The 23,546-nt window shown below is 38.0% G+C and overlaps 1 protein-coding gene across 3 annotated transcripts in view; it reads right to left on the bottom strand.

Annotated features, from left to right (window-relative positions):
• Positions 1-1,633: 1,633 nt before the first annotated feature.
• The window catches only part of PRORP (protein only RNase P catalytic subunit), a 36,323-nt gene continuing 14,410 nt past the window's right edge, over positions 1,634-23,546 (bottom strand). For all 3 annotated transcript variants that reach the window (XM_079310227.1, XM_079310226.1, XM_079310225.1), the window contains exons 5-8: positions 22,977-23,084; positions 4,659-4,807; positions 3,845-4,040; positions 1,634-2,137 (exon numbers count right to left, since the gene is read on the bottom strand). In XM_079310227.1, the coding sequence (XP_079166353.1) occupies positions 2,009-2,137; positions 3,845-4,040; positions 4,659-4,807; positions 22,977-23,084 (582 nt within the window). In that variant the 3' untranslated portion in view covers positions 1,634-2,008. The remainder of the gene's footprint in view (positions 2,138-3,844; positions 4,041-4,658; positions 4,808-22,976; positions 23,085-23,546) is intronic.

Here is a 23,546-nt window from a genome sequence, read left to right as displayed (position 1 = left end):
ATTAATACTATGGGAGAATAATGTCCTGCTATGTATTACAAGCCTCAGAGTTTGTCCTTTTCATTAGAGAAGGACTTTGTGGGCAGACACAAAATGTTTAAAGGGGTGATGTAAGCACTGGAACACAGAGAACATCAACATGTATGACTGCATCTAATGGGTCAGAACGGAGCCAGGCTTACCCACTGCTCTGTCTCCAAATGTGGCCAAAAGGGGAATACTTAATTCCAAAAGGAATTAAGACTAGAGAGAGCCTTTCATGATACACTCCCTGAATCCTCTCCCAGTCTCCAACCATCTGGAGGGACTTCCCAAGGCAGGGATACTGTCTGGTTATTTAGTAACCCTTGCTGGTTCCCGTTCATGAACTTGCTGGTCTCCCCTTGATCCCACATGAACTTCTTGAATCCACAACATGCCATGGCAAAAAGCTGGTCAGCATAATGGCATGCTGTGTGGTTTTGTCTAAAACCTCACCTTTTATCTGAACTTTTGATCTGCCAGTACCATTTGATTAACGCTTGTGTACTCACACAGCCAACAATGGATCCCTAGGCATTTCTTCCAGAATACTTGTGATTCATAAGACTAGTTTCTCCAAGAAGATGGTCCATACCTTTACAGTTCTTCCATCTACAGAACTCTTTAATTGTCTAGAATGAGTTTTTCCCCTGAGAAAAAGGGGATGAAAAAGCCAAGTAAATATCAAGTGCTTAGCCTGATTGCCAAAGAGTAACCAAGAAAATCCTTAAGTTTGGAATAAAACATTCAGTATTTGAAATAGATAAAGGAAAGAGAAATAGTTGCTCAATACCATGGACATGGAGTGGAAGTTATGTTACTTTCAGGATACAGCTTCCAGAGTACACCATTGTTTCAGAAGAGCAATCATGCTTTTGGTTTAAATCACTTCTGATGAATATGGCATGGAGTCAAATTCTGTGTTGCAGGATCCTGAGGAAAGCTGTTCTCACTGTCATCAGTGACATTACATTACTTTTCAACATAGTAAGCAGTAAGTGGGAGATCTTGGAGGTGGTAATAGCTGGAGTGCAGGCTGAAACAGTTCATCTTTCTCAACTCTATCTTGCCAGTGTGTCTCTGTCTCCATAGCACACAGCAAGCTAAGAGCACATTCCTTCTGACTGCCATTCTCCTCACTCAATGCAGTAGCACATGACAGTCAGTGTCTCTTTGGGAGTACCAGGTGCTGTACTGTTGGGAAGACTTACCTTTCTGGCAATCAGCATGAACCCATCTGTGTAATAAATTACCTTGGATTTTTACTGTACCACTATATAAACAGCAGTAAGATGTCAAATACATCTGCTATTTGTTATTGGCTTTGGTTTGGCTCTCACATTTATTTTTATTGCCAGTGAAACCCTCCAACTTCCTTCTAGATGCTTGGAAGCAAATCCTCATATTCATTGTTATCTTGAAATGCCATATTTCGGTAATCTGAAATTTGAAGACTTAGAGCAATACAAAAGAAATGTTATTTCACAGATGTCTTAAATAAAATTCAAATAATTAACCTCAGAACTGAGCCTCTGGATACAATGTGCATCTATGTAACAGGTAGTATACACCAGAAAAAGTCTATTTGTTCATCATCAGTGTTTTCCACAGAGACCATTAATTTCTTCAACTTACAGAGTTTATATATTTCAGTGTAGATGAAAAGCTTGAGAAAATATAAAAGGTATAAATGCCCAAACTGTGATTCGAACAGGAAAAATCCAGTTTTAATTCAAATAATAAAAATTGCCTGTAAAAATGGAAATAATGGACCTAATTCATCCCCACTGGACCACCACTGATAATAAGAGATATATGCAGGAATGTTTTTGTCAAAAAGAGTCACTCAATTTTCTTTAGTTACACACCTCACACGTTTAATTAATCCCATTATTGTTGTGCTGAGTTCTCCTAGCCAGCAACAGTGATTACAAAAAAGAGAAAAAAAATAAAAAAGCAGCTTCAGCTTGTCCAATTACATTCTTCATCACTTCTGTTGAATGCAAAGCCAGTTTCTTGGTACTTGATATGAATATTTTTCCTCAAAAACATCTTTATAGGGAATATGCCATGTATCACCTGTAGTCTGTACCACACAGTCATAACGGAAAGCAGGCTGTTGAGAAATAACAAAGGAAAAACATTTTATATTTTTTAGACTTTATGCAACATATTATTAAGATATCAATTACAGGTATTTACAACTTCCAATGCTTATCTTAGAATTCTCCACAGTTTTATCTCTTAACAACTCTCATTTTAGTTTCTTATACAAAAAAAAAAATCCCAACTTGTAGTACTAGAGGAAAAACTAAACTATCTTCTAGTATTTTGCGGTCTAGGAGTCATTACAAATTCTGTCTTCAATCAGCAGCAGATAATAATGATGTTGGCATAATGCACTCAATTACCAGAAATGGCAAAATTATTGTTGTTCTCTTCAGTTAAATGAAATCATATGGGAATTACTCAGGATGTGGAGTTTATAGGCTTGAACACAGGATTTAATGACATTAATGACATCTTGTATTTGTTCTCCCAGTCTCTCTTTACAGAGCTGACTCCCTCTGTCCCAAGGAGAATTAAGAAATGGAGATGTAAGAAAAGGGTTTATCACTAGCACTTTCAGAAGCATCTGGTTGAACAAATAGAATAAACAATTTTTCAGGTCTATTATGTTGCAGGTTCTGATACTAATTCAACATATATAAGACAAATACAAAAGAAACGTTACTGGTTGGTAATTATGGCTCCCAGGACATACTAACACACTACATGTATATCTTGGAAGTCTACTTTCCTGTGATAGCTTCCAGAATAACCTAGAAGATAGCTGTGACTGGGAATATCAATCACCCAAATCCCTTGTGTGGGAATTAAGATATGGAAATTAGTAGTCCCTTTGTACAAAAGAAAAAAATAAGGTGTAGCTAATGCTGTGTTAACCAGGTAACTCACCATTCATTATCTGGCTCCATAAGAAGAAATGTACATATGGCAACAAAGAATGAAAGGCTGTCATTCTTACAAACTGGTATCTCTGTTTGTAATCATGAATGTTATTTTACAGTTTTAACCAGAGAAGGAAGAAAATTAATCTGCATAGGTGCAATATTCCTTTAAGCAGGCAATAACAATACAGACCAGACAGCAAAAAAACTGCATACAGAATGTCACATGATGAATTTTTCCCTAAAAAATCTTGAAACAGCTGCATTCCTTTCAATGTACTGTTCACAAGGATACATACCTCCTAGATAATTATAGTAGTATTCTGCCACAACATGACATTACTGAAATTTCTGCAGCAGAATACTAACTAGAAACCTGAGTGTTCCCAGCTTTCTCTCATGAAACTTTACACCTATGTTAGGTTACTGCTACAGTGAATATTGAAACACCTGTATTTTTCTGCTTCTTTAAAATAAAGATGAAAGAAATTCTATTGAAAAATTAGAAGCGATTTTTTTTGTAATACTGCTGCAGAAGAGAATAAGGTATTTCAAAATTTAAAATAAATTAAAGTATTGGCACTCAGGTTTTACTGAGGCCAGTAATGGCTACAGAGTTTCCAGCACTGGAAATATTTGCAAACATAAACTTTTATTTACACTAACATTTTAAACATTTAGGTAGCATCTCTTGCAGATTGTGACATGCTTTGTGAATTCAGTGAATTTCCAGTTAACATAGGAGTTTGGGGCACGTTGGTACTAATCCATTTCTTAGATTTTAACAAGATGTTTTGACTGTCAGAGTTTGAAATAATGTATCTTGAGTGTATATGCTTTGTGTGTTGTCTGACTGCAGTGGGAAAACTTACCAAAAAATTTATACCCCTTCCTTCTGCAGAAGGGAAGAACACTATCTGGTGCCCACGCTGCCACTTACGGAACAGGTGACGTGTCAGACTGTCGGAGAGACAAGCCTTGTGATCCCGGAGGAAGTCTCTAGTAACAAACTTGCAATGCTTGCCTGATCTCAGAGTGGCATATAACAAGAAGGCATCATCTTCAGAGCTTCACAAAACAAATGGAAAAGACAGACGTCATTCACAAAGCAGTAAGTGGTTGCAGGAAGTGATTCAAATGCTGATCAACATTCATTCTTCAGCAACACTGAAAATTCCCACCACTACTCTAGTTCCCTGTAAAATAAAAAATTGCTTACCACAGGGCACCAAAAGCTAGAGTGCAATAAAAATTAATTGCATGCTACTTAGAGCATATTTTTGCTCTTATCACAATCTGATAATAGACCAATATTATCTCCTGCCACAAAGTTTAATAATACCATGCTATGTGGAACAAAACTGCTAAAACTCAACAGTGTACCTCACACAGCAGCAGACTACAACTGCACACTGATACTACCAGAAATTCTTAAAGTTCAGGGCATTGTGCTCTTGGCAGTGGTTTTATCAGTCATAAATCCTAATAAACCATACAGCTGTCAATATGATTGTAAGTGATGAAAGTCTTCATAACACAACTTTTTATGTACTTTTGAAGCAAGTATAGCAAGGGATATGTTTCTTTCACACACAGAGATACTAGTAATGGTTTTAAAAACTAGAGCAAAATGCATGTAATACAGGTGTTCGTCTCTATTATATTGAGCTGTTTTCTTCAACTTACATATTTTCAGCAAAGAAGAAGTCTGCCTTATTCTGCATCTCCTTCATAATTTCTCTTTTCCAGTTTGAAGAGTTTGTCAGCATATGTTTGCGACCCAGCACAAGCAACCGGGCATTATCTTTTGCCAGGCAGTTGATAGCATCAAATAGCTGCAGGAAACAAAGCAAACCCAAAGATTTTCTTAGCTGTAAAAACAGAATGACAGGGTATACTTTCATGTGTGTCTCATTTAGGGGGATTTCTAGACTACTCCCGTTTCACACAGTTCTTAACTGCGATGCGAATTAAGCAGATAATTAATTTTAATTCCTTAGTCAAAAAGATAAAAAGAAACAACAAACCAATTCATGGAAGGAAGTTGCTCTCAACCACACAGAAAATACAATGCTTTTATACTGCAGCTCTTGCAGTTCAAATGACACGAACGACCCCGGGCAGAATTGTATGGAGATGTCAGAAGTTCCAAGTCAGCCGAGGGAAGTGAATCACGCTGGGTGTAAAGCGGTGCCCGTTTCTGATGGCGGAGCACCGGGAGCTCTGAGCACAGCGCCTCTCCAGCCCCACCTGCTGGAGCTGCAGACCCACGCAGCCAGGGCTGCCCTGCGGGGAGGCGGCGAGCGGCGCGACATGGAAATCCGTGACCTCGGGATTAAGGCTTTATGAAAACCACATCCAGACTAGCCGCCCACTTATGAACTAACATACTGAGGTGGTGAACTCGCTTCAGAGGGACTTTTCAGCAGCCTCTGAGGGCTATGCCTGTTCTGCAATAAATGCTTCTCAGGATAGCACTTGTGCCTGGGACTTTCCCTCCCTGCTTTACCCAGACTGAGCTCAGGGAGGACAAAGGTTCCGGCATCCAGGTTATTACAGTCGACTGCTCTGGCAAAACAATGCCATTTCAATTAGACCCAGAGAGACAGAAGAATTGTTTCTTGAGATTGATGCATCTATCATATTTGAAAAACAAGGACAGTACGCTCAACCACCAGGGAAAGGTATTTCCTAATTTTTACCTGTATTTGCTGCCACTATTTGCCAACATACAATCTCCTGATTATTCATTAATGCTTCCTGCTTTTCTAGCTACTTCTCTCTTCCTTGTTACTTTTTCTCCCTTTAATACCTTCAACTGCCCTTCTCCTTCTCTTGTTCTTTTCCCTCCTTTCCTCCTATTTTTGATACTTCTCATTTTTTGGTATAATTTGCTTTCGATTCAGGGACTAGAAAGAATTGTTCATGTAACTCTTGTGTGCCATTTTACAATGCATTTAGTTTCATCTACCTGCACGTACCAGGAGAAAGGGGTGGCCTCATTCAGTCTTCTCTCAAGCTGCACAGTCTCACTGCTTCTATTGTGTCACATTTATGTCACAACCACACACGAGCTCACTGATCCAAAAAAAGTTCCTTTTTTGTTGGGTTAAGCTTGCAGCAACCCAACAGGTAAGACTTGAGCCAAAGGTTCAATGACTGATGGGAACACACAGCTGGAGATGGTCAGGACAGGACGTGTGGGACTGCCCTTCACAGGAAAGGACCTGCAGATAGCTCAAATTAAGTATGCCATGAATCTGGATCTGAGATCTGGGAGAAGAAGCCAGAAGATTTTCTACATTAATTTTAATTATTGAGCTATAAGATGCTGTTTCCAATATTGATTCTGAGGGACCAAAGGCTTTGTTTTTATACAGCTATAGGAGTTTGGTGGTAATGAAAAGTACAAATGCCTAACAGTACCTATTGGAACTGACTTCCTGCTTCCAAGAAATCACACTGGATATTGGCTACACATGCACACAATTCACTTTTCCCTGGTTAAAACAAACAAAACATAATGTGAGCAGAAAAAGACCAAATGCAATAACTTCTCATGCACTGAACCAGTCCTGCAAATAGCTGGATTCAAATACCAAGGGAGAACTAAGCTGGTTCATCTGAGTTCATTAAAGCTAATAAAAGTTAGGAATGTAGCTACTGCATCCACAGACATTTTCATGTACAGAAGTCAACAGTGAAGAAATAATAACCATGAGTAATTTTAGCAAACCCATTCCAAATGAAAATACATTTTCTTTTTGCCTAACATTTTCCTACATTAGGGAAGGTTAGCAAAAAATCATATGGAAAAAAATAAAGTTAAAAATCAGCAGTTCCAGATACAGATTGGGCAATAGTAGCTATTCCTAAATTTATAAAAGACTTAAGTGTCTTGGATCCAGCTCCTGTAGGTCTTTCTTTCTGGAAGTTATAACTAGTGTCACTTTGTACCTGTTAGTCATGTGGTCATTCTTGTCCTACATATTATTAGCGTAAGAGGCTTAAAATGTCATAAAATTAAAGGGAGTCAGCATTTTAAAATTTTGAAACTCCTGCTTATATAAGAACCCACTGTCCCTCTTCTACTTAACACAGAGATTAACCTCACTTACACAACTGTAATTCAGAAGATAGAAATTATTTTTGTTTTCATAAAAAAAATAATTCTGTTCTACACACCCCTCTTATGTGACACAACTTTAGTAAAGAGTCTTTTCTCCCACTTTAGGCTTGGGCACTTAATGGGGGTGGTCTACAAAGAGTCACAGAACTTAACATGGGGGGGTTTCCTAAGTGCATCTACTCCCACACCTGGCTGCTTCTCAAGAAAGGAAGATGTGAGACACACTAACACTTGTTTCAGTCACAGAGGAAACTAACTGAACATAATGGTGCTAATACAAAAATAGCAGTAGTGATCTCTCATTTAGAAAGTCAAGGGTATTTTATTAATTTAGTATTTCCAGAAGTTGCATAATGGAGCATAAGGAAGATAGATTAATTACTCTAACTCATACAAGGAACTATGAGCAGAGCAGGATACAGATTTCCTAAGACTTCACTGCCAGGCCCTTTCTGATCACCAGATCACATTGTGCCATGAGTCCCAAAGGTTAGCTTGAGGTAGGACAGCCTTTCTCATTAGCTACTACTGGTAGATTCCCACTTGTGAAATGGGAAATCCCTACACTTTGCTGCTGAGAGACACACCACTCAGTGACTCAGCAAAAGGTGACTCACCTGTATACACATATAGTATGAAGAAGTAACCACCAAAAATATTTAAATCACATTTTTTATTAATAAATCATGTTTGACATTGCTTAAACATTTGGATTCACAGCCATTTAAAAGCAAAACTCACCTACAGGTTATCTGCTAATAAGAGCAACAAACTGCTCTATTTCACCTGTTGTTAGTGCTGCCTCCCACCCAAATTAAACTGTGAAACTGCAGAAGAAGCCCCAACACAGACCTCAGGTTCAAAGCTGCCATTATTGTACTGTCAGGCAGGGCTGAGCATAATGATTGTCTCCAAAGTTTAACCAGCAATTGGAGTCAGACAAAAGAGGTGACTGTCCCAGTTCTCTCTTCATTGATGTGGCCTCACCTTCAGTCCTGGGTATAGTTTTGAGTGCCACAATATAAAAAAGACTTCAAGCTGTTAAGAGAGCATCCAAAGGAGAGCAAGGAAGATGGTGAAGGGGCTGAGGTAAAGCCCTGTGAGCAGCACAGAGGTCACTTGGTCTGTTCAGCCTGGAGGAGACTGAGGGGAGATCTCACTGCACTTACAACTTCCTTGGGGGTGGTGTGTGTGGGGGGAAGTGGAGGTGCAGGCACTGATCTCTTTTGTGACCAGTGACAGGCCCCAAGGGAATGGCCTGAAACTGGGTAAGGGGAGGTTTAGATTGGACATTGGGAAAAGCTTCTTCACCCAGAGGGTGGCTGAGCACTGGAACAGGCTCCCCAGGGAAGTAGTCATAGCATCAAGCCTGACAGAGTTCAAGAAGCTTTTGGGCAACACTGTCAGGGACATGGTGCAATTCTTGGGATGTCCTGCACAGAGCCAGGAGTTGGGACTTCGATGATCCTTGTAGGTCTCTTCCAACTTAGGACATTCTATGACTCTATAAATAAATTCTTGTCATTATTTTGGTTACCTTTTTCTTTGCTGTAGATCAAGAAAAACCTTTACTTCAGTCCCATGCACAGGAGAGAGACACGATGAGAAGCCAGAGATTTTTCCCACAGAACAGCCAGTTACTCAGGGAAGGCATGTATGCTGCTTGCAAGAAAGGCTGAACTTTCTCACTGAGCTGGTAATTTCACCAAACCACACTCAAGATCATTATCACAGCACCAAATACAAACACTTCTTATACTCTCTACATTATTATTGATGACACAGTGTAAATTAGTCTCAAGTCCTCTTAAATACAGGGGCAGTATAAACATTTCTTGATTTCTTTGGAGTTTTTCTGTCCCTGACTGGCAAGGGAGTAGCTACTTCAAAGGGAAAGCAGTGATGGATGAATAAGTAGCAGTCACCAAGATTAATCAGCCTGGTTTACTTTCTGCTCTCTAGACAGTCAGCAGCTAGCTCTTGGGAATCATCCCTTACAACACCAGGAATCTGCAATACTGCAGAAACAACATTGTTGGGAATATTTGTACCCTGTGTTACAGTAAGACTATTTAGATTAATGTAACACATCAGCATGCAAAACTCTACCAGTGACAGCCCTTCACACATCAATGATGACAATCACACAATGTTTAACATGTTTTAACCTGTCTGCATTGACTCTGCACCTGGAATTGACTTATCCTCTCTTGACACATTCACTAGAGATATGTCTTAACTCCCCATCATAATTCATTAAAATTCACAGTTCATTTTTAGATGTTAGTTTTTACTTTTAACAGTCAACACTATTAATGAAAGGCAGATTATTGATTGAGCAGGAAAGCTAAACCACAGAAACAGTTTCCCAAGTTGATTTAATACAGATTGAGGATGGTACAGCAGCCTCAGTTTGCTCAGATGAGGTGATGCCTAAATATAGCTATGCTACTTGCAGAGTAAGTCTGTACTCAGAGAATGAAGATGCTTTTACAGCCAGATGCAAACTGACTGGTACCAAGTGTGTATTGAGACACCTGGTGCTCCTGCACAATCCAGTGATCCCACTGCCTGGAGGACTTGGCTCAATTGTAACACTGGGTAAATATAAACACATTACTTTCAGGCCAAAACTAACTACAGAAATACTCCATGGACTGTGACCAAGCTAATGAACCATCTTGAATCCTGAGTAGAGGGGAGAATGAAGCAGAGTAGCTGTAAATATATTCAGGTCAGATACAGAAGCAATAGCACAATTTCTATTTTTCTGTATTCATGATAGCCTGGCTGTTATGCCAGTAATGGGGATATCTTTAATTACAACTCCATTTGATTTCACACGAAGATGCAATCTGCTCAAGACAATCCCTGAAACAATTCTGAATGTAGAAGTAGTATGTTTGTAAATAGTCGCTGACAATGCATTCTGCTATATTATAAACTGTAGGTAGTTTCTAACTTTAAACAATCTTGAAGAACCACCCCTGTCCTATATTCCACTGATGGGCTCAGAGTACACCACAACACAAACCAAAACTGTGTAAATCAATGTCAGATTTGGTAAGGCTATTATGAAATTCTCCTGTGCAGATACGGAGGGATAGGTACCTATTCTTCCCAGCAGAGAGCCCTATAAGAAAAAAAAGTTTTGAAAGAGGTATTTTCTATCTAATTACAGTCATATCCTGCTCTGCCTTATTCCCAAAAGGTATAAGAAGTAATCTGGTGGACAGTGAAGCAGTATTTCCTAGGAGAATTAACAGAATCACAGTGGGATGCATGCAGAGAGTGAAGAAATACACACAGAATTTAAACACAGAATTAAAGTGTGTGTACGACATGAAGGATGGGGAGGTAGGTGGCAGATCACCAGGTGGAGGAGCCATTAGCCTTTTGGAATCTGGCTTTTTAAAATGGACTGTCATCTTTAAGAGATCTCAGCCACTTTGTCAGACCTTACAACTGAGGAACCTTTTAGTGTGAACATTCTTGCTCACACTTTTTGAATGTAATATTTTCATCATCATGATCTATAGATGAATGAAGTTCATCCACAAATAAAAAAATGGGTAGTGACAATAGTTAGCATAGCATGCTACTAAATGAACAATGCAAAGAGCTCTAGAAATGATGACTAAAGAAGATATGGACATTTGAGGAACTGCTGAATTTTATAGTACAAGTTGCAAAAGAGATAAACAGGCAAACTTTTCTGACTCTTACAATTCAAGAAATACACAGAAAAACAAATATTCTTCAGTTGTCTAACCGTATTTTTGGAAGTGGAATACTGTAAGTTACTTCAGTGCCAGTTAAGTGGCTAAATCCAAAAGTTTTGTTAAGCAGCTACAACATTTTCCAACCACTTACTAGAAAATGTAATGTTGATTTAAATGTACAAGCAGACCCTTTGATGTTGTGTCAGCAATTATGAAGTAGGAATAAAGATGGAGGAGAAGGAGTGAAACTGAAATCCAAAGCAGCATTCTGCTGGGGTAGCAGGTGGGAAATATCCAATTCACCATTTACTATAGCCCACTGCTCACAACTAACTTTTTTCTATTTTAATTAAAACACAACATTTTCTATTTTAATTAAAACACAACATTTTCTATTTTAGTTGTGGACTGGAAATAAAGCATTTTTGTTCACAAATTTGAATTTTCTGAATGTCTTCCCTTCCCCTTAGAGTAATGTAAAAGGACAAAGGTATTTGTCCTTTTCTGATCTTCTCAGAGATATTTTTCTCCACAGCTGATACCATTGTGTACTTTTATCTCTTCTCTTACTCATCTTTCTTCTTGTAACAAAGAATAAATACCAAGATCTTGATAATGCATAAGGTGCAGCCTATGTGGATTCAATTTTATCCAGACATCTCCTGAGAACCAACTATTTTGTACCAAAACCTGGAGATTTACAAATTATTAAAGTCTCAACCCTCCACACCAAGGAGAGGAGTTAGGTGATACTGTCTATCTGTGACTATACAAAAGTTGGAAAACAAACATGTAAAACCTGAGAGTGCTCCCTTTGCATTTCCACATATCAAGACTATCCTTTGTTCTCATGCTTGAATTCTTTCTGCTTGCACTGCTGTTTCTTCAACAGTATTTTCTTACACATCACTACACATTTCTTCATTGCACCAATGTTACATATACGTCATCTTTATATTCTTGAGGAAGAAAGTCAAATAAAAATGAAAAGCTTCTTGCATAAGCTTCAGATGTGAAACTTTACCTGTCAGAGCCACTGACTGTAAATAGAATAACAGGCTTCAGCAGCCTGCCTTCTTTCACTGGAAATCTCTTTGCAATTACATTGATACTCTTGCTTTTCTACTATTATCAGAACAATGTATACAAAGAATTAAGGACATAAGGGAGTTTCTCTTACAATGTTTCATTTTAGAAACAATGTAAAAATTTAGTCATCAGAAATGAACTAGAAAAAATGTAGCTATTAAAAAAGAAAATTTGTGACCCCAATGGAGCAAAGATTTTCAGAGTGGGTCAGAAGCTACATTTAAGTACTGCAAATCAAAAATGTGAGCCAGATCTCTGAGTGGTAGTGGTGGCAATGGTAAGGGGATGTTATGAAAATGAAAGTACAAGCTTGACTGATCCTTTCCATAGATAGGAAATAACTCGGTGCAGGACTGAAATCAGCTTTGTAAGACTGAAACTGACAGTTTAAAAGGTACTAACACTTCAGCTCTCACCACTGTGCTATGCAGATGTTTGTACAGTGAGACTGACCTAGTCTGATGTTAAGTGTTTTCCCCGTGTCCTATTTGTGGTTCCAAAAGTCCCAGACTGTACTTTTGTCCTTTATGGAAAGGTCCTGCAGCAGCTGTGGACATCACTGCTACAACAGGCACAGGCATGATGCTAATATGGTATATTAAACCTATGCTTCTGCAGAGACATCCCACATTTTAATAAACCTAACAGTTCCACAAAAACACTTTAACATAAGGACTATTTCTAAGCTCACAGGACAGCAGACATCCAGGTAAGCAGACATCCAGCAAGGAGGAAGCTAGGAGTGATTCTGTTTAATATTGCAAACAGCATAACTCATATTTACCAGATTGGAAAAAACCCAGGTGACTTTCATATCCATCAGTACACCTTGCACTGCCAGTACCATGAGGCAGAGGTTCAACTGTCTTAGTAGTATCAAGGCTTACCTTGGCAAGAAACTCACTGTTCCTACAAAACCAACAAAAATCTGATGCACTGTAACACAGATGATGTAAAATGTGGGTCAGCATTATTTATCTTACACATTAGTTTTGACTGTGCATCATTCCAGACTCATGCCATTTTACTACTAGTAACATTGCCAGCAGTGTCCATGCCTGGAGATCCTATGCAGTGAAAGAAACTCACCATCATAGCTGAAGTCCACAAGATCTAACTTTTGTACTTTGATGTTTTCCATGTAAATATATTGGTAGCAGTCTGCAATACTCACTAGCTGAACACTGGGCAGGCCACTGCTTTATCTGAAGTATTTTTCTTTAACTCAAAAGACAAAGCAATTTGACAAACAGATAATATTGTCAGCTCCCACAAATTAATTATAGATGATATTTGGCATTTGTCTAAAGGCTGACCTCCTGGGAACAGCTGGTTGTGTGAAAATCTTTGTATACTCAGACAAATTTTTCCCCTTTTCAAGAGAAACAAGCTTGAGAATATGAAAATATGACCACCAGAAAGGCTTGGGCAACAGAAGCCTAATAAGAATCACTCCCAAGCCCCAGCCCTATTTCATAAAAGGATCTATTTTTTAAGCAACTTTTGGTTTGGGGACTCAGAATTACAGTTTCCAAGTGTCTATATGACTCTATCAGCCAGCACTTTTGAGGAAATACATTACATCTTTCCCTCTTTTGTCCATTTTCACGGAAAAGAATGCAGACACCCAGCTAAAAACATCTGGAGAACCCAGGACTGAACATCAGTGCTCAAGTTCAAGACAGAACTATAATTTCAGAAGTGTTTTGTTTACCAAATTTATCAGATAGCAGATAGTTAAAACTGTGTCTTAAGACTGTTAATATAACTAGGCTGGTGGACTAAATAGGCTTGGGGAAATGAGAGTGGGTGAGATTACAAAAAAGAAATCCCTAACCTATAGCATTCAAATTTCTGAAAACCCATTTGGGAATGCCCATTCAATGGAAAAATTAAGAGATTTCACTCTTTCAGGCATGATATGCAGATACATACACATGAACTAGAAGTGAAAATGTCAAAACCCTCCAATTCTTTAAGACACTTCCTCTCATTATTGAGACTTACAGCCATTCCACACAAACAGATTTAAACAGCACAGTGCAATGTTTTACAGGGACATCATGTACATGACTTCTGATGATGAAAGCAGCATAGTCACATTAACATTAAACCAGCCCAGGGTAACTACTCCTCATAAGAAGCATGGTAAATCAACATCATTAAGACTGTCTGGTTCTGCACTATGATTAATTGCAACCCTCTTACTACTACTTAATTTTATTTATTCAAATGTGTGGCAACTTAGGGCTGTAGTGGAAATAAACTCGTATCAATCAGTCAATCAATCAATCATCAAATAATATAGGCAGTATTCAAGAAATAGCTATCCACTGTACTTTTCTTAAGCTTGCACTGAATGCAGAAGCTCAAACTCCAGAGAACCACAGCTCTAACAAATATTTGCATCATACTTCTACTTCTTTATTTTTCAGTGCATAGTGTAAGCATTACCTAGTTAACCAAAGTATCACACAACTAGGAAATAAACAAGGAGAGAAGGCATCAACAAAGTTGATCTTCCCACACTGGTATACCATGTAACCAGATATATATGTAACCATATGTACCAAGGAACAACTTCTGAATAACAATTACTCCAGAACCTATGGAAATGAAGTGGCTTTTAGCTGCTGTTAGAGAGCTTATGGCACACACTGTACACAGCTTGCTCAGCCATGTCAACTTGACTCCTTAAAAACTCAAGACTCAAAAATTTGTCATATTAGAGGCAGAAGAAATATTACTGCCAACTCACTGCTTCCTTTTTGTAGAGCATAGAAGTGAGCAGGTAAATGGATAAATGCTGGACAATAAGGATAGACATAAGCATCACTAACACCTTCTGATTTATCTAAGAGGTAAGTTGGCATTAACAATATGACAGAAGCACGGGTCCAGTTTTAACAGTCACTACAGGAAGCATTGTGCAAGGATAGCACAATACAGCAGCTGGAAGTGGTAGAAACTATTCAGAAAAATTAGAAGAAGGAATTAATATTCATTAAACTAGCTGGAAAACAGAGTACCTAAAGTTTATGTAATTTTGACAACCTCTTTAGCTTCTGACTCACTATAATTCAATGCATGTTTCCAGCTAGAACTGTGAAAAGAACTATTCAGATCATTAAAGAACTGACCAGTGAATAATAAATCAGGAAGAAACAGCATCACAAGCTGGTATCTCTGGGGGGAAAGGAAAAATCAGTAGATACATGAAAAGATTAGTAGGAAATATGTAAAATACTTGAAATAGAGAATTTCTCATTAAGAAAAAGGTTTCCTAACAATGATATGGGGCAAATAGTTACAATGTCAGAGATAAAACATTCAAAGTGATTTTAAAATGTAATTTTGGGGGATCATATTAGGAAAATAATAATTACAGAAGATTTGAATGCTTATTTTATGGAGATGTACAGAAAAACAAGAACACCAACACAAATGATGCTTTATAAAGTTGTTTCTTCATCTAAAGGTTTGCAAGTACTAACTTTGATCTTGAGTTAGGCATTTTTCTTGGAGGATTGGAGTGAAGATTTGTATTGTATAATAGTTACTTTCCTGAAGACTTTAAGAACAGCAGCAACAAAGGTAGCCATAGTTATCTTATTATGACCTTGGTACTGGTGTTCTTACTACATCACTCCTGCTCCTCACATGATACCAACCAACAAAATTGTTTACAAGTCTCAGTATGTACAATACCAGCTTAATGGCACAGCTCTGGTAGCAATCCTCAGAGAAGTGACATATCTGAATGAGATCTCTTCTTTATATTAACACAAGTAAACATATTAGTTTAATTTAATTTGATCTAATTTAGATTAACACCACACATAAAGGCATAAGTCTGAATTAGCATGGGAACTATTTTATTTTGACTCTTGGGTTTTTGCCTTGCCTCATTTCCCCTCCCTTATTTGGAAGAACTGCACACATATACCCTTAAACAAGATAAGTAAAAAGTAGAATAGGGATAGCCTCTTCCCTTTCATGTCTGTATCTGATGTACAAAATTAATACTGGCAAAAGGTAAGGTTTGCATTAAGAAGTGTTTGAAACAGAATGTCACCTCTAATGGGAAACAGTATTTTGGGTAAGAATCTGACTCTGAGAAAGCAACAGGCAGAACCTGTCAAATTACCTGATAGTCAGATTTCTTTAACTTGATGGATTTCTGCTGTTCTGTTCTCACTGGGAAATGCAAAACTAGTGTGGAAACCTCTGAAAGGAAAAATAATTGCTTACAGCCGACTGAAGAGGCATTTACTCAGGGAATCCTGTCAGCTTCCCCTCCCGCATTTCACAATGTTGGGAATTTTAAAGTTTTGAGAAAGTTTCCCCTGTACTTACAAGGAGCCAGTCTGACTCTGTGCTTGTCTTCTCAAGATGTCCCATCTACCTCCTACTCACCTGGCCCAGTGTTGCAGAGGATGGGAAGAGCTCAAGGTGTGTAGGCAACATGAGCATTTCCTTGGTGGAAGCATCCATGCTAACCAGTTGTAGGAGCACTTCTAGAACCTCTGGCACACTGTTGTCCCATAGATCTTCACTTACAGTGTACAGGTATACAAAGTTAAACCATTAAACGCCTTTTTATTTCTCTCTTAGCCACAATCAGGAAATGACAGGATTCAAAAGAGCTGCAGGGACAGGAGAACTTGCAGGCTAGGCCTTCCCTCTAGGTTTCACTGGCAACTGAGTCTGAGTCTATCTCCTTCAGCTCTCCTGGGATGTTTAACAGCCTTGTTCTTCTGCATCTGGAGACCAAAATTCTTGAGGGAAGATTTCAGCAGATTTGTATTGATCTCTGAGAAGAGTCTTTAGAGAAGTACTGAGTTTTTCTGCTGGGACATCCAAGGAACCCCCAGAAATTAACTGATGCAATGCTGAATATTTCAGTCATGAATCTCTACTACTAAAAATAGGTGAAGTTTCAAGAGCACCCCTTACTGCTTGAGCTTCTTTCTCTCCTAAGATCATGTTACACAGACTGTGAGGGTGATTTTCAATGAAAACATAAAAAATCTTCATCTTTACCATTTGTGCAATACTTGCAGGAAATTAAAGTACAGGTCTAAAGAATGGAACACATGTTGCAAAGATAAAAATCTCTCCAATCTTGAGCAACAGGCCAAATGTTTTGCTATCATGAAAATGCAAACTTGAACCACCATTAGGAGACAGGGGGGAAAAAAAAGAGATGGAAAAGGCTGAGAGCAAATGAACAAACATGTCTGACTGCTTTGTTGAGTGGTAAGACAAGAGGTGGTCGGAGGCAGAATTGATGAACTGTCACAGTATGACAAATAAGGCCTCTGTTGGATGTATTGATTCCAAACAGAGAATGACTCATGGATCTACTTCATTCTTGCTTCATTTACAGACAGTAAAGTACTTGAACAAATCACAGATGCTGCCAAAGGAGTCAGAGAAGAAAAAAATTCTTTCCCATGGATGAGTTTTTTGGGGTCAAATTTATTAATAACTGCTTGTTTTGTAGGACAGCTGATAGAGCAGAGCTAATGTTTTGTATCACTGTCTCAATAACTGTACAGATGATCTTTTATGCATGTTGCACAGCTAAGACTGACTTGAAGACTTATAAAGATTACCACATGAAAACCTGAGCATATAGCATGTGTATTTGTCAACTATACCTGTATGCACAGGAGCTAATATTTTTGTGTGTTTCATGGCCTCAAATATGGTTTAGTAACTGGAACTCAGGAGAGAAACTTGTATTCATTATTTCTCAAACACTGCAAGCTCCAATACATTTTTTGCTTGCTTTGTTCCATCACAGAGGATTTATAGGCATTAAGCAGATATTTCAAAGAAGCAAAATTATGTTTCAGAATTGATTTGGATTATCAAGCCAAGGGAATAGTGGGTCATAGATGCTCTGTTTTTCTTTTTTCTTCTTTTAAAAATTTTTCCCTTCATATGAAGAGTTGGGTTTTTTTGTCTTGATAATTGTTTTTAAATATTTGGAAAATAAGCCTCGCAAATTGAAAGTACATACCAAAGCCATGGTTCTGAGCTGAATTCACAAAATGTAATTCATCAAGGTTCTTTAATTCTGCACCTGCCACAGAGCACTCCCAATTACTGCAGTCACAGCCTGGCTTTTTGTGACAGCCTGTGAGAGGTGCAGGAGGGCAGGTATGGTGGCTTTCCTGGCAGGAGCTGACTGCTGTTTCAGACTAGAAATTGGGATGGGAAGGGATAGAACAGCAAGGATCTGGCTTCCTCAGCTATTGTACAGGCCTACTGCAATTTATACAGGAACTACACAAACTCATAGTCCATTTATAGAAGTGCTGATTAAGTGTAGGAGGAACAACTTTGAATAATCTGCCAAGAGCAAAAACTATTCCTTTGTGCATTGTCAGTCTGGAACTGTTTTACCAATCGTTTAGATGAGTAAATATGGAGTTTAATAAAGAGATGAGAGAGGGTAAATTTAGGGCAGAGCTGACCCCAACTGCCAAACTGTTTGAAGAAGGGAATTGTGAGTTAGTCTTGATCCAACACATTTGAAATTTATGTTCAGTTACTTCTAACACCAGATGGGTAAAGCTAAAAAAAGAGAACCTGGCTGCATACTTAATTTACAACATACCAACCTCATTGTAAATTTAAAATAGCGAAATACTCTTCAAACTGTTCTTGCAAATCATGCTCTCTCACCCCTCTCTCACCTCCCACCCCAGTCCTCCACAGTTCAGGGGTAGCTCAAGCAGAGCAAAGTGCCTTCACTCCTCTTCTGCAACCTGAGAGTGGCCTCTGGAGTCTAGATATCCTGCTTGCATGGGGATTCCCTCTCATTTCCAAGGAATACTTCTACAGAAAGTTGTCATAAACAGGAAAACACCCATTTAAGAACTATGTAACAGTTTGTTTAGTAGGAGAAATGGACAATTTGTCTGTGGAAATTCCCTCTCTTGACCTTTACAAGGTGAAAGGTGAGAGCACTACAGAGAGTACCAAAAGTGATTGTGTTGGGTAAGGATTTATGGAATTAGATGCATCTGGAGGAAAGGACTAACTACACGTCATGATACAGCCTGAATCAACTTTGCTTAGTTAAACTGCAAGGACATGTCTGTTTACAAACCACATGTTTGCAGTACAGAGACTGACTCAGTCAGGCAAAGCACATCAGGTACAGTCTTAAACAGCATGAGAAGACAAGGCTGAATTATTTTAGACTTTAGGGAGGTTTGGGATTTTTTTCTGTTGTTTGAATTATATAGCAAAAATAATTTACATTCTGTAACATCTTTTAGTAAGGAGTCAACTTTAATGTCTAATTTCAAATGCTACATACAGTAGGGAAGGAAAGGGTTGAAAGAAGATGCTGTCGGGTGTTGCAGTTTTATAGTCACTGTGTGCAGTGCCTTCAAATCAAATGGTCTCACCATTCCCTAGCTCTCAAAAAAATCTTTGTTCCCATCTTCATGTTGCCTCCTTTTTTTTTTAATGAATTGAGTAATTGATCCAGCCACACCATAATTTCTACCAGGAAACAGACCCAGAATAAAACCTACCTGGAAAAAAAAAGGTGACTGGGGATTGTATTTACAAATCAAAAGTGTAATAAACCAGATAAACTGTCACAGGATGTTCCAGTAAATCTGTCAAGTCAATAATATTTATAATAATTTGTTAAGTGCTGGCTATGAGGACTGAAGGTGCCTAGGAAATCACATATCTAGCTTTCTGCAATGCCAGAACACTTTGGGAATTAAATTGGTAAAATTTTTCCCTTCAACTTCTGCTTGTTTTCTGTCTCCTCTCATCCCTCAAGGTACCTGTGCCTTGCCAGGTACAAACCAGTGCCTCCCCAAGATGCCTAAGGCATGCTAAATGCAATTACAAATGTTAGGTTGTTTGAAACAGAGAGTAATATTTCATCAATTCTTTCCTATTTTAATCATATGACTAAGAGTTAGCTAGAACAGCTTGGTCTTCAGAACAGCTGCAGTTCTGGAAGCTAAATCATGAAGTTAAACAGCACTTTTTGTTAAATTTAAATTAAGACCAGAATGCACTTAAATTACCATGTTTTTGTCACATAAATTTTAGGCCTTCTATTGTGTTTAACAGCACCCTTTATTTTGCCATTCTCTCTAAATGACATAAGGGACAGGTTCTAAAGAAACTAATAATTTGCAAATAGTAACATTTAAGAGTTAAGAAAGAAACACAGCAACAATCTCCTTTTCTCTTTCAACCACACTGCATACTAACTACATGCTGTAACAGAAAAGCTTATCAAACAATATCATGACTGATTCTAACAGAGATGCAGTAATCAACCCTTGAAAAGAACACAGACTGACTTACACCTGGAGACTCAAAATAATTCAGCTTTTTGACATGTAAAATAATTTAGCTTTTGACAGGCTATGAGCTTTAAGATAGGTCCTCAGAAACACTGCCAATTTACTATCTCTCTAGTCAAGCAGAAGTCACAGCTTATTTCTCTTCTTCAAAATGGGACTGTCATGCTACCCTAGCCAGCCAGCTTGACCTCAGTAGCCTTCACTCTTGGTTTTTAACATCCTTTGTACTCTGCCTCCCACTTCTCTCACATTATTTCTCCCCTCCATCCCCTCAGTTTGGCACTGTGTTTTCCTATGTAGACTGGAGACCTTAATAAGGCTGTAAATCTCCCATACATGCCACTCCACATTTTCCATTCAGCTGTCACAGGCATGAGGATAGGAGCCTCCAGAAAGGGATGTTTTGTGGCAGAGTCAGCCCTCAAAGGACAGACTACAGCATTCAGGGAGGTCAGCATTCACAGATGGGGGACTATTTGGCAACAACACCCATAACCAGAAAAACAACACATGAACAGATTACTGTGGCCTTCCCTCAGCTGAAAAAAGTCTGGAGACAGAAGAAAGGACTGCTCTGCTTTGTCTTTCTTTCTGTTTTTAGCAGTCTTGAAGAAGAGAGTCAGAAAACAAGAATACATGCTTCTTGTCTGAAGTATCCAAAATAAGAACAAAGACATAGTCCTTTTTTGACATAACACAGAAGTTCAATGTCATGAAGAAATTAAATAGGATCTGCTGGCATCCAGCATGATCTCACATTTAAACTGTTTCCATTTGGAAAAAAAATTATAAACTCAATAGTCAATACTGTAATTGTGTAAAATGACATCTAGCACTAAAAAAAAATTAAAAGTATCTCAGTTAATTGGGAAGGTCAATGCAGGCAAAGTCTTTAACAGTCTATAGCTTTAGAAGATTATTTCTTTTGGGAAGTAAAGGAGCTATTTTATTGTTTAGAGTGCAAATATACACTTCCCATGCCAAAACAGGTACTATTCAGCCAGCGAGTATCTACAGATCTATGGCAGAAACAATGGGCACCTCTAATCTCTCATGTAATAACTCCATACTCCCAAAAACAGGAGCAGAAAAAGACTGGTAGAAACTCCAATGGCATGACAAAATGTAATAACCATTCACAGCAATCTAACTCATAGGACAAGTACATTTTTGCTGAGACAACGTTCTTGAGATAAGCTGGGGTGAACCCAAGTTACTGTTCTGTTGTGCGGGAAGGAAAGGCAGGTCTTCCCAAAATCTTCCTGATCAGTAAAAAGCTGGGACTCAAGAGAAATTTGACCTGTACCTGTATGGAGCAACCTAAATGAAAGCTGATGCCTCCACATAGTCCTTCTGGAGCTCTTTGGCATCATGGTTCCCAAAGTCTTCCCATTACAGGCCAATCTAAGGAGAAACTTAAAGGCCATTTATGCTGCTCAGCATGCTAATACTCCTAGCAAGATTTCTGATCAGAAATTAGGAGTAATTATCTGTCAAAATCAGGTTGGCTCTTTGCTAGATTGCCTCCAGTTTCTACATACCATTCAGGATCCTGTTTAGAGTTCCCACAGTGGGAAAGTCAAGCACTGAGGAGGACATTCCTTTCCCCTCCTGAACTTTGGCAGCATAGATTTATCTTTGTAGATGTTGGAAACATTATGCCACTATGTTCTGCCTGGAATTCTTCTGAGATAATCAAAACTTCCTCCCTGATCCCACCCAAACAACCTGTGGAATTATTTTTCTATTTTTATAGTAAGTAAAGTATCCTCTTAGTGACACAATATCTCATGAAACTACACTGCCACTCTGAAATATCTTTCAGTAAGTTTATCTAACCTCCCTAGCTCACTATTATCTACATATATGATACACTACTTCCTAACAATAGCTTTAAAGTAACTCTTTGAACAAAAATGTATTTCCTGTAATTACTAAAAGTGAATTTATTCTTTTATTATCAAGCTCATTTATAAATTCATTTTAATTTCAAGAGCATGAAAATTCAAATTCTGGCTTTGGAATATGTGTGAGCAGCTACTTTGCTAGCCTTAATTTAATGTAAATTTGATTGACCAAAAAACGCAAATAATCTTAAACCAAATCTTCGTGAAATGCTACAAGGGAGAATCAAGAATTCTCAAACATAGGTATTGACAAAGGAGTAGGATTTTTCTTCTACAAATCATGTGGAAAGAACTGAAGTCAGTTTGAGCTGCCTTTGTCAAACAGGACTTAAGTCTCAAAGCAAAATATGAAGTGAAATAATGTTGAAATGTCTACAGGATGTGGTTTGAACTAAGTAAGTGGTTATTTTAATGACAACTTTTACCAGCATAACTATATTAGACTACATTTTCTACACAGCAGATTTACCCTGTTCTCCCAAGTCCCTATTACTACGAAAACTTACACAATCACACAGTGTTTGGGTAATAATGTTATTATTGATACCTTATCTGTAACTTTAAACATTGAATGCATGAGGACATATATGACATTTTACAGTTAATACAGGCAAATATCTAAGAAGAACCATCTTCCCACTAATACTTCTTAACTTGTGAAACCTAGATAACTCTTTGAACTTCACTGTAATGTGCTACAAAGTATTTGCTCATTTTCTCTAGAGGATAACTAATAATGAGACACTCACTGTTTTACGACCAGTATACACAAAACACTTAATGAATATTTAACCAGCACTTACATTTTCACACTGCATCTTTCTGGATTTTATGTGGGAAACATTGAGTCCATCAATAACAATATCAAACGGAAGTCGACTTTCCACAAATGCTTGAAAGGCCTCAAATTCCTGAAATAAATAAATAAACACAGGGGAATGATACATTGAGTTTAATAGAAAGAAATTCCATTCAATTTTTATTAAAAAAGGAAACAAAGCCCAAATGTCTCACTTTTCCTTTGTTGGCTACACTCCACATCATCATCTACCTTCTTCCTAGAACAACCACACCAAAAAAAACCACCCCATTTTTCAAGTTGTAAGTCTTACATTGGATATGGCAAATTAAACCATTACAACCAAAAATTACATTACAACTGAAAACTTGAAAACTTCAGTTATCCAGATTTTCAAAATTACAATCTGGACAGTACAATTCTATAAAGATACATGCAGCTGCTGAACAAAACAACTTTTCAATCCAGTAGACTGTTTTACTACTACTAGCTCTTAACATATCCAAGTGTAAAATAATGATCATACTTAGGTGCTCTGGAAGAATTATGAAAACTCTGAATGCCAGTCAATATT

The sequence above is a fragment of the Erithacus rubecula genome, assembly GCF_903797595.1.
Source record: "Erithacus rubecula genome assembly, chromosome: 6".
NCBI classification, from domain to species: Eukaryota; Metazoa; Chordata; class Aves; order Passeriformes; family Muscicapidae; genus Erithacus; species Erithacus rubecula.
This window is presented reverse-complemented; position numbering and strand designations above follow the sequence as displayed.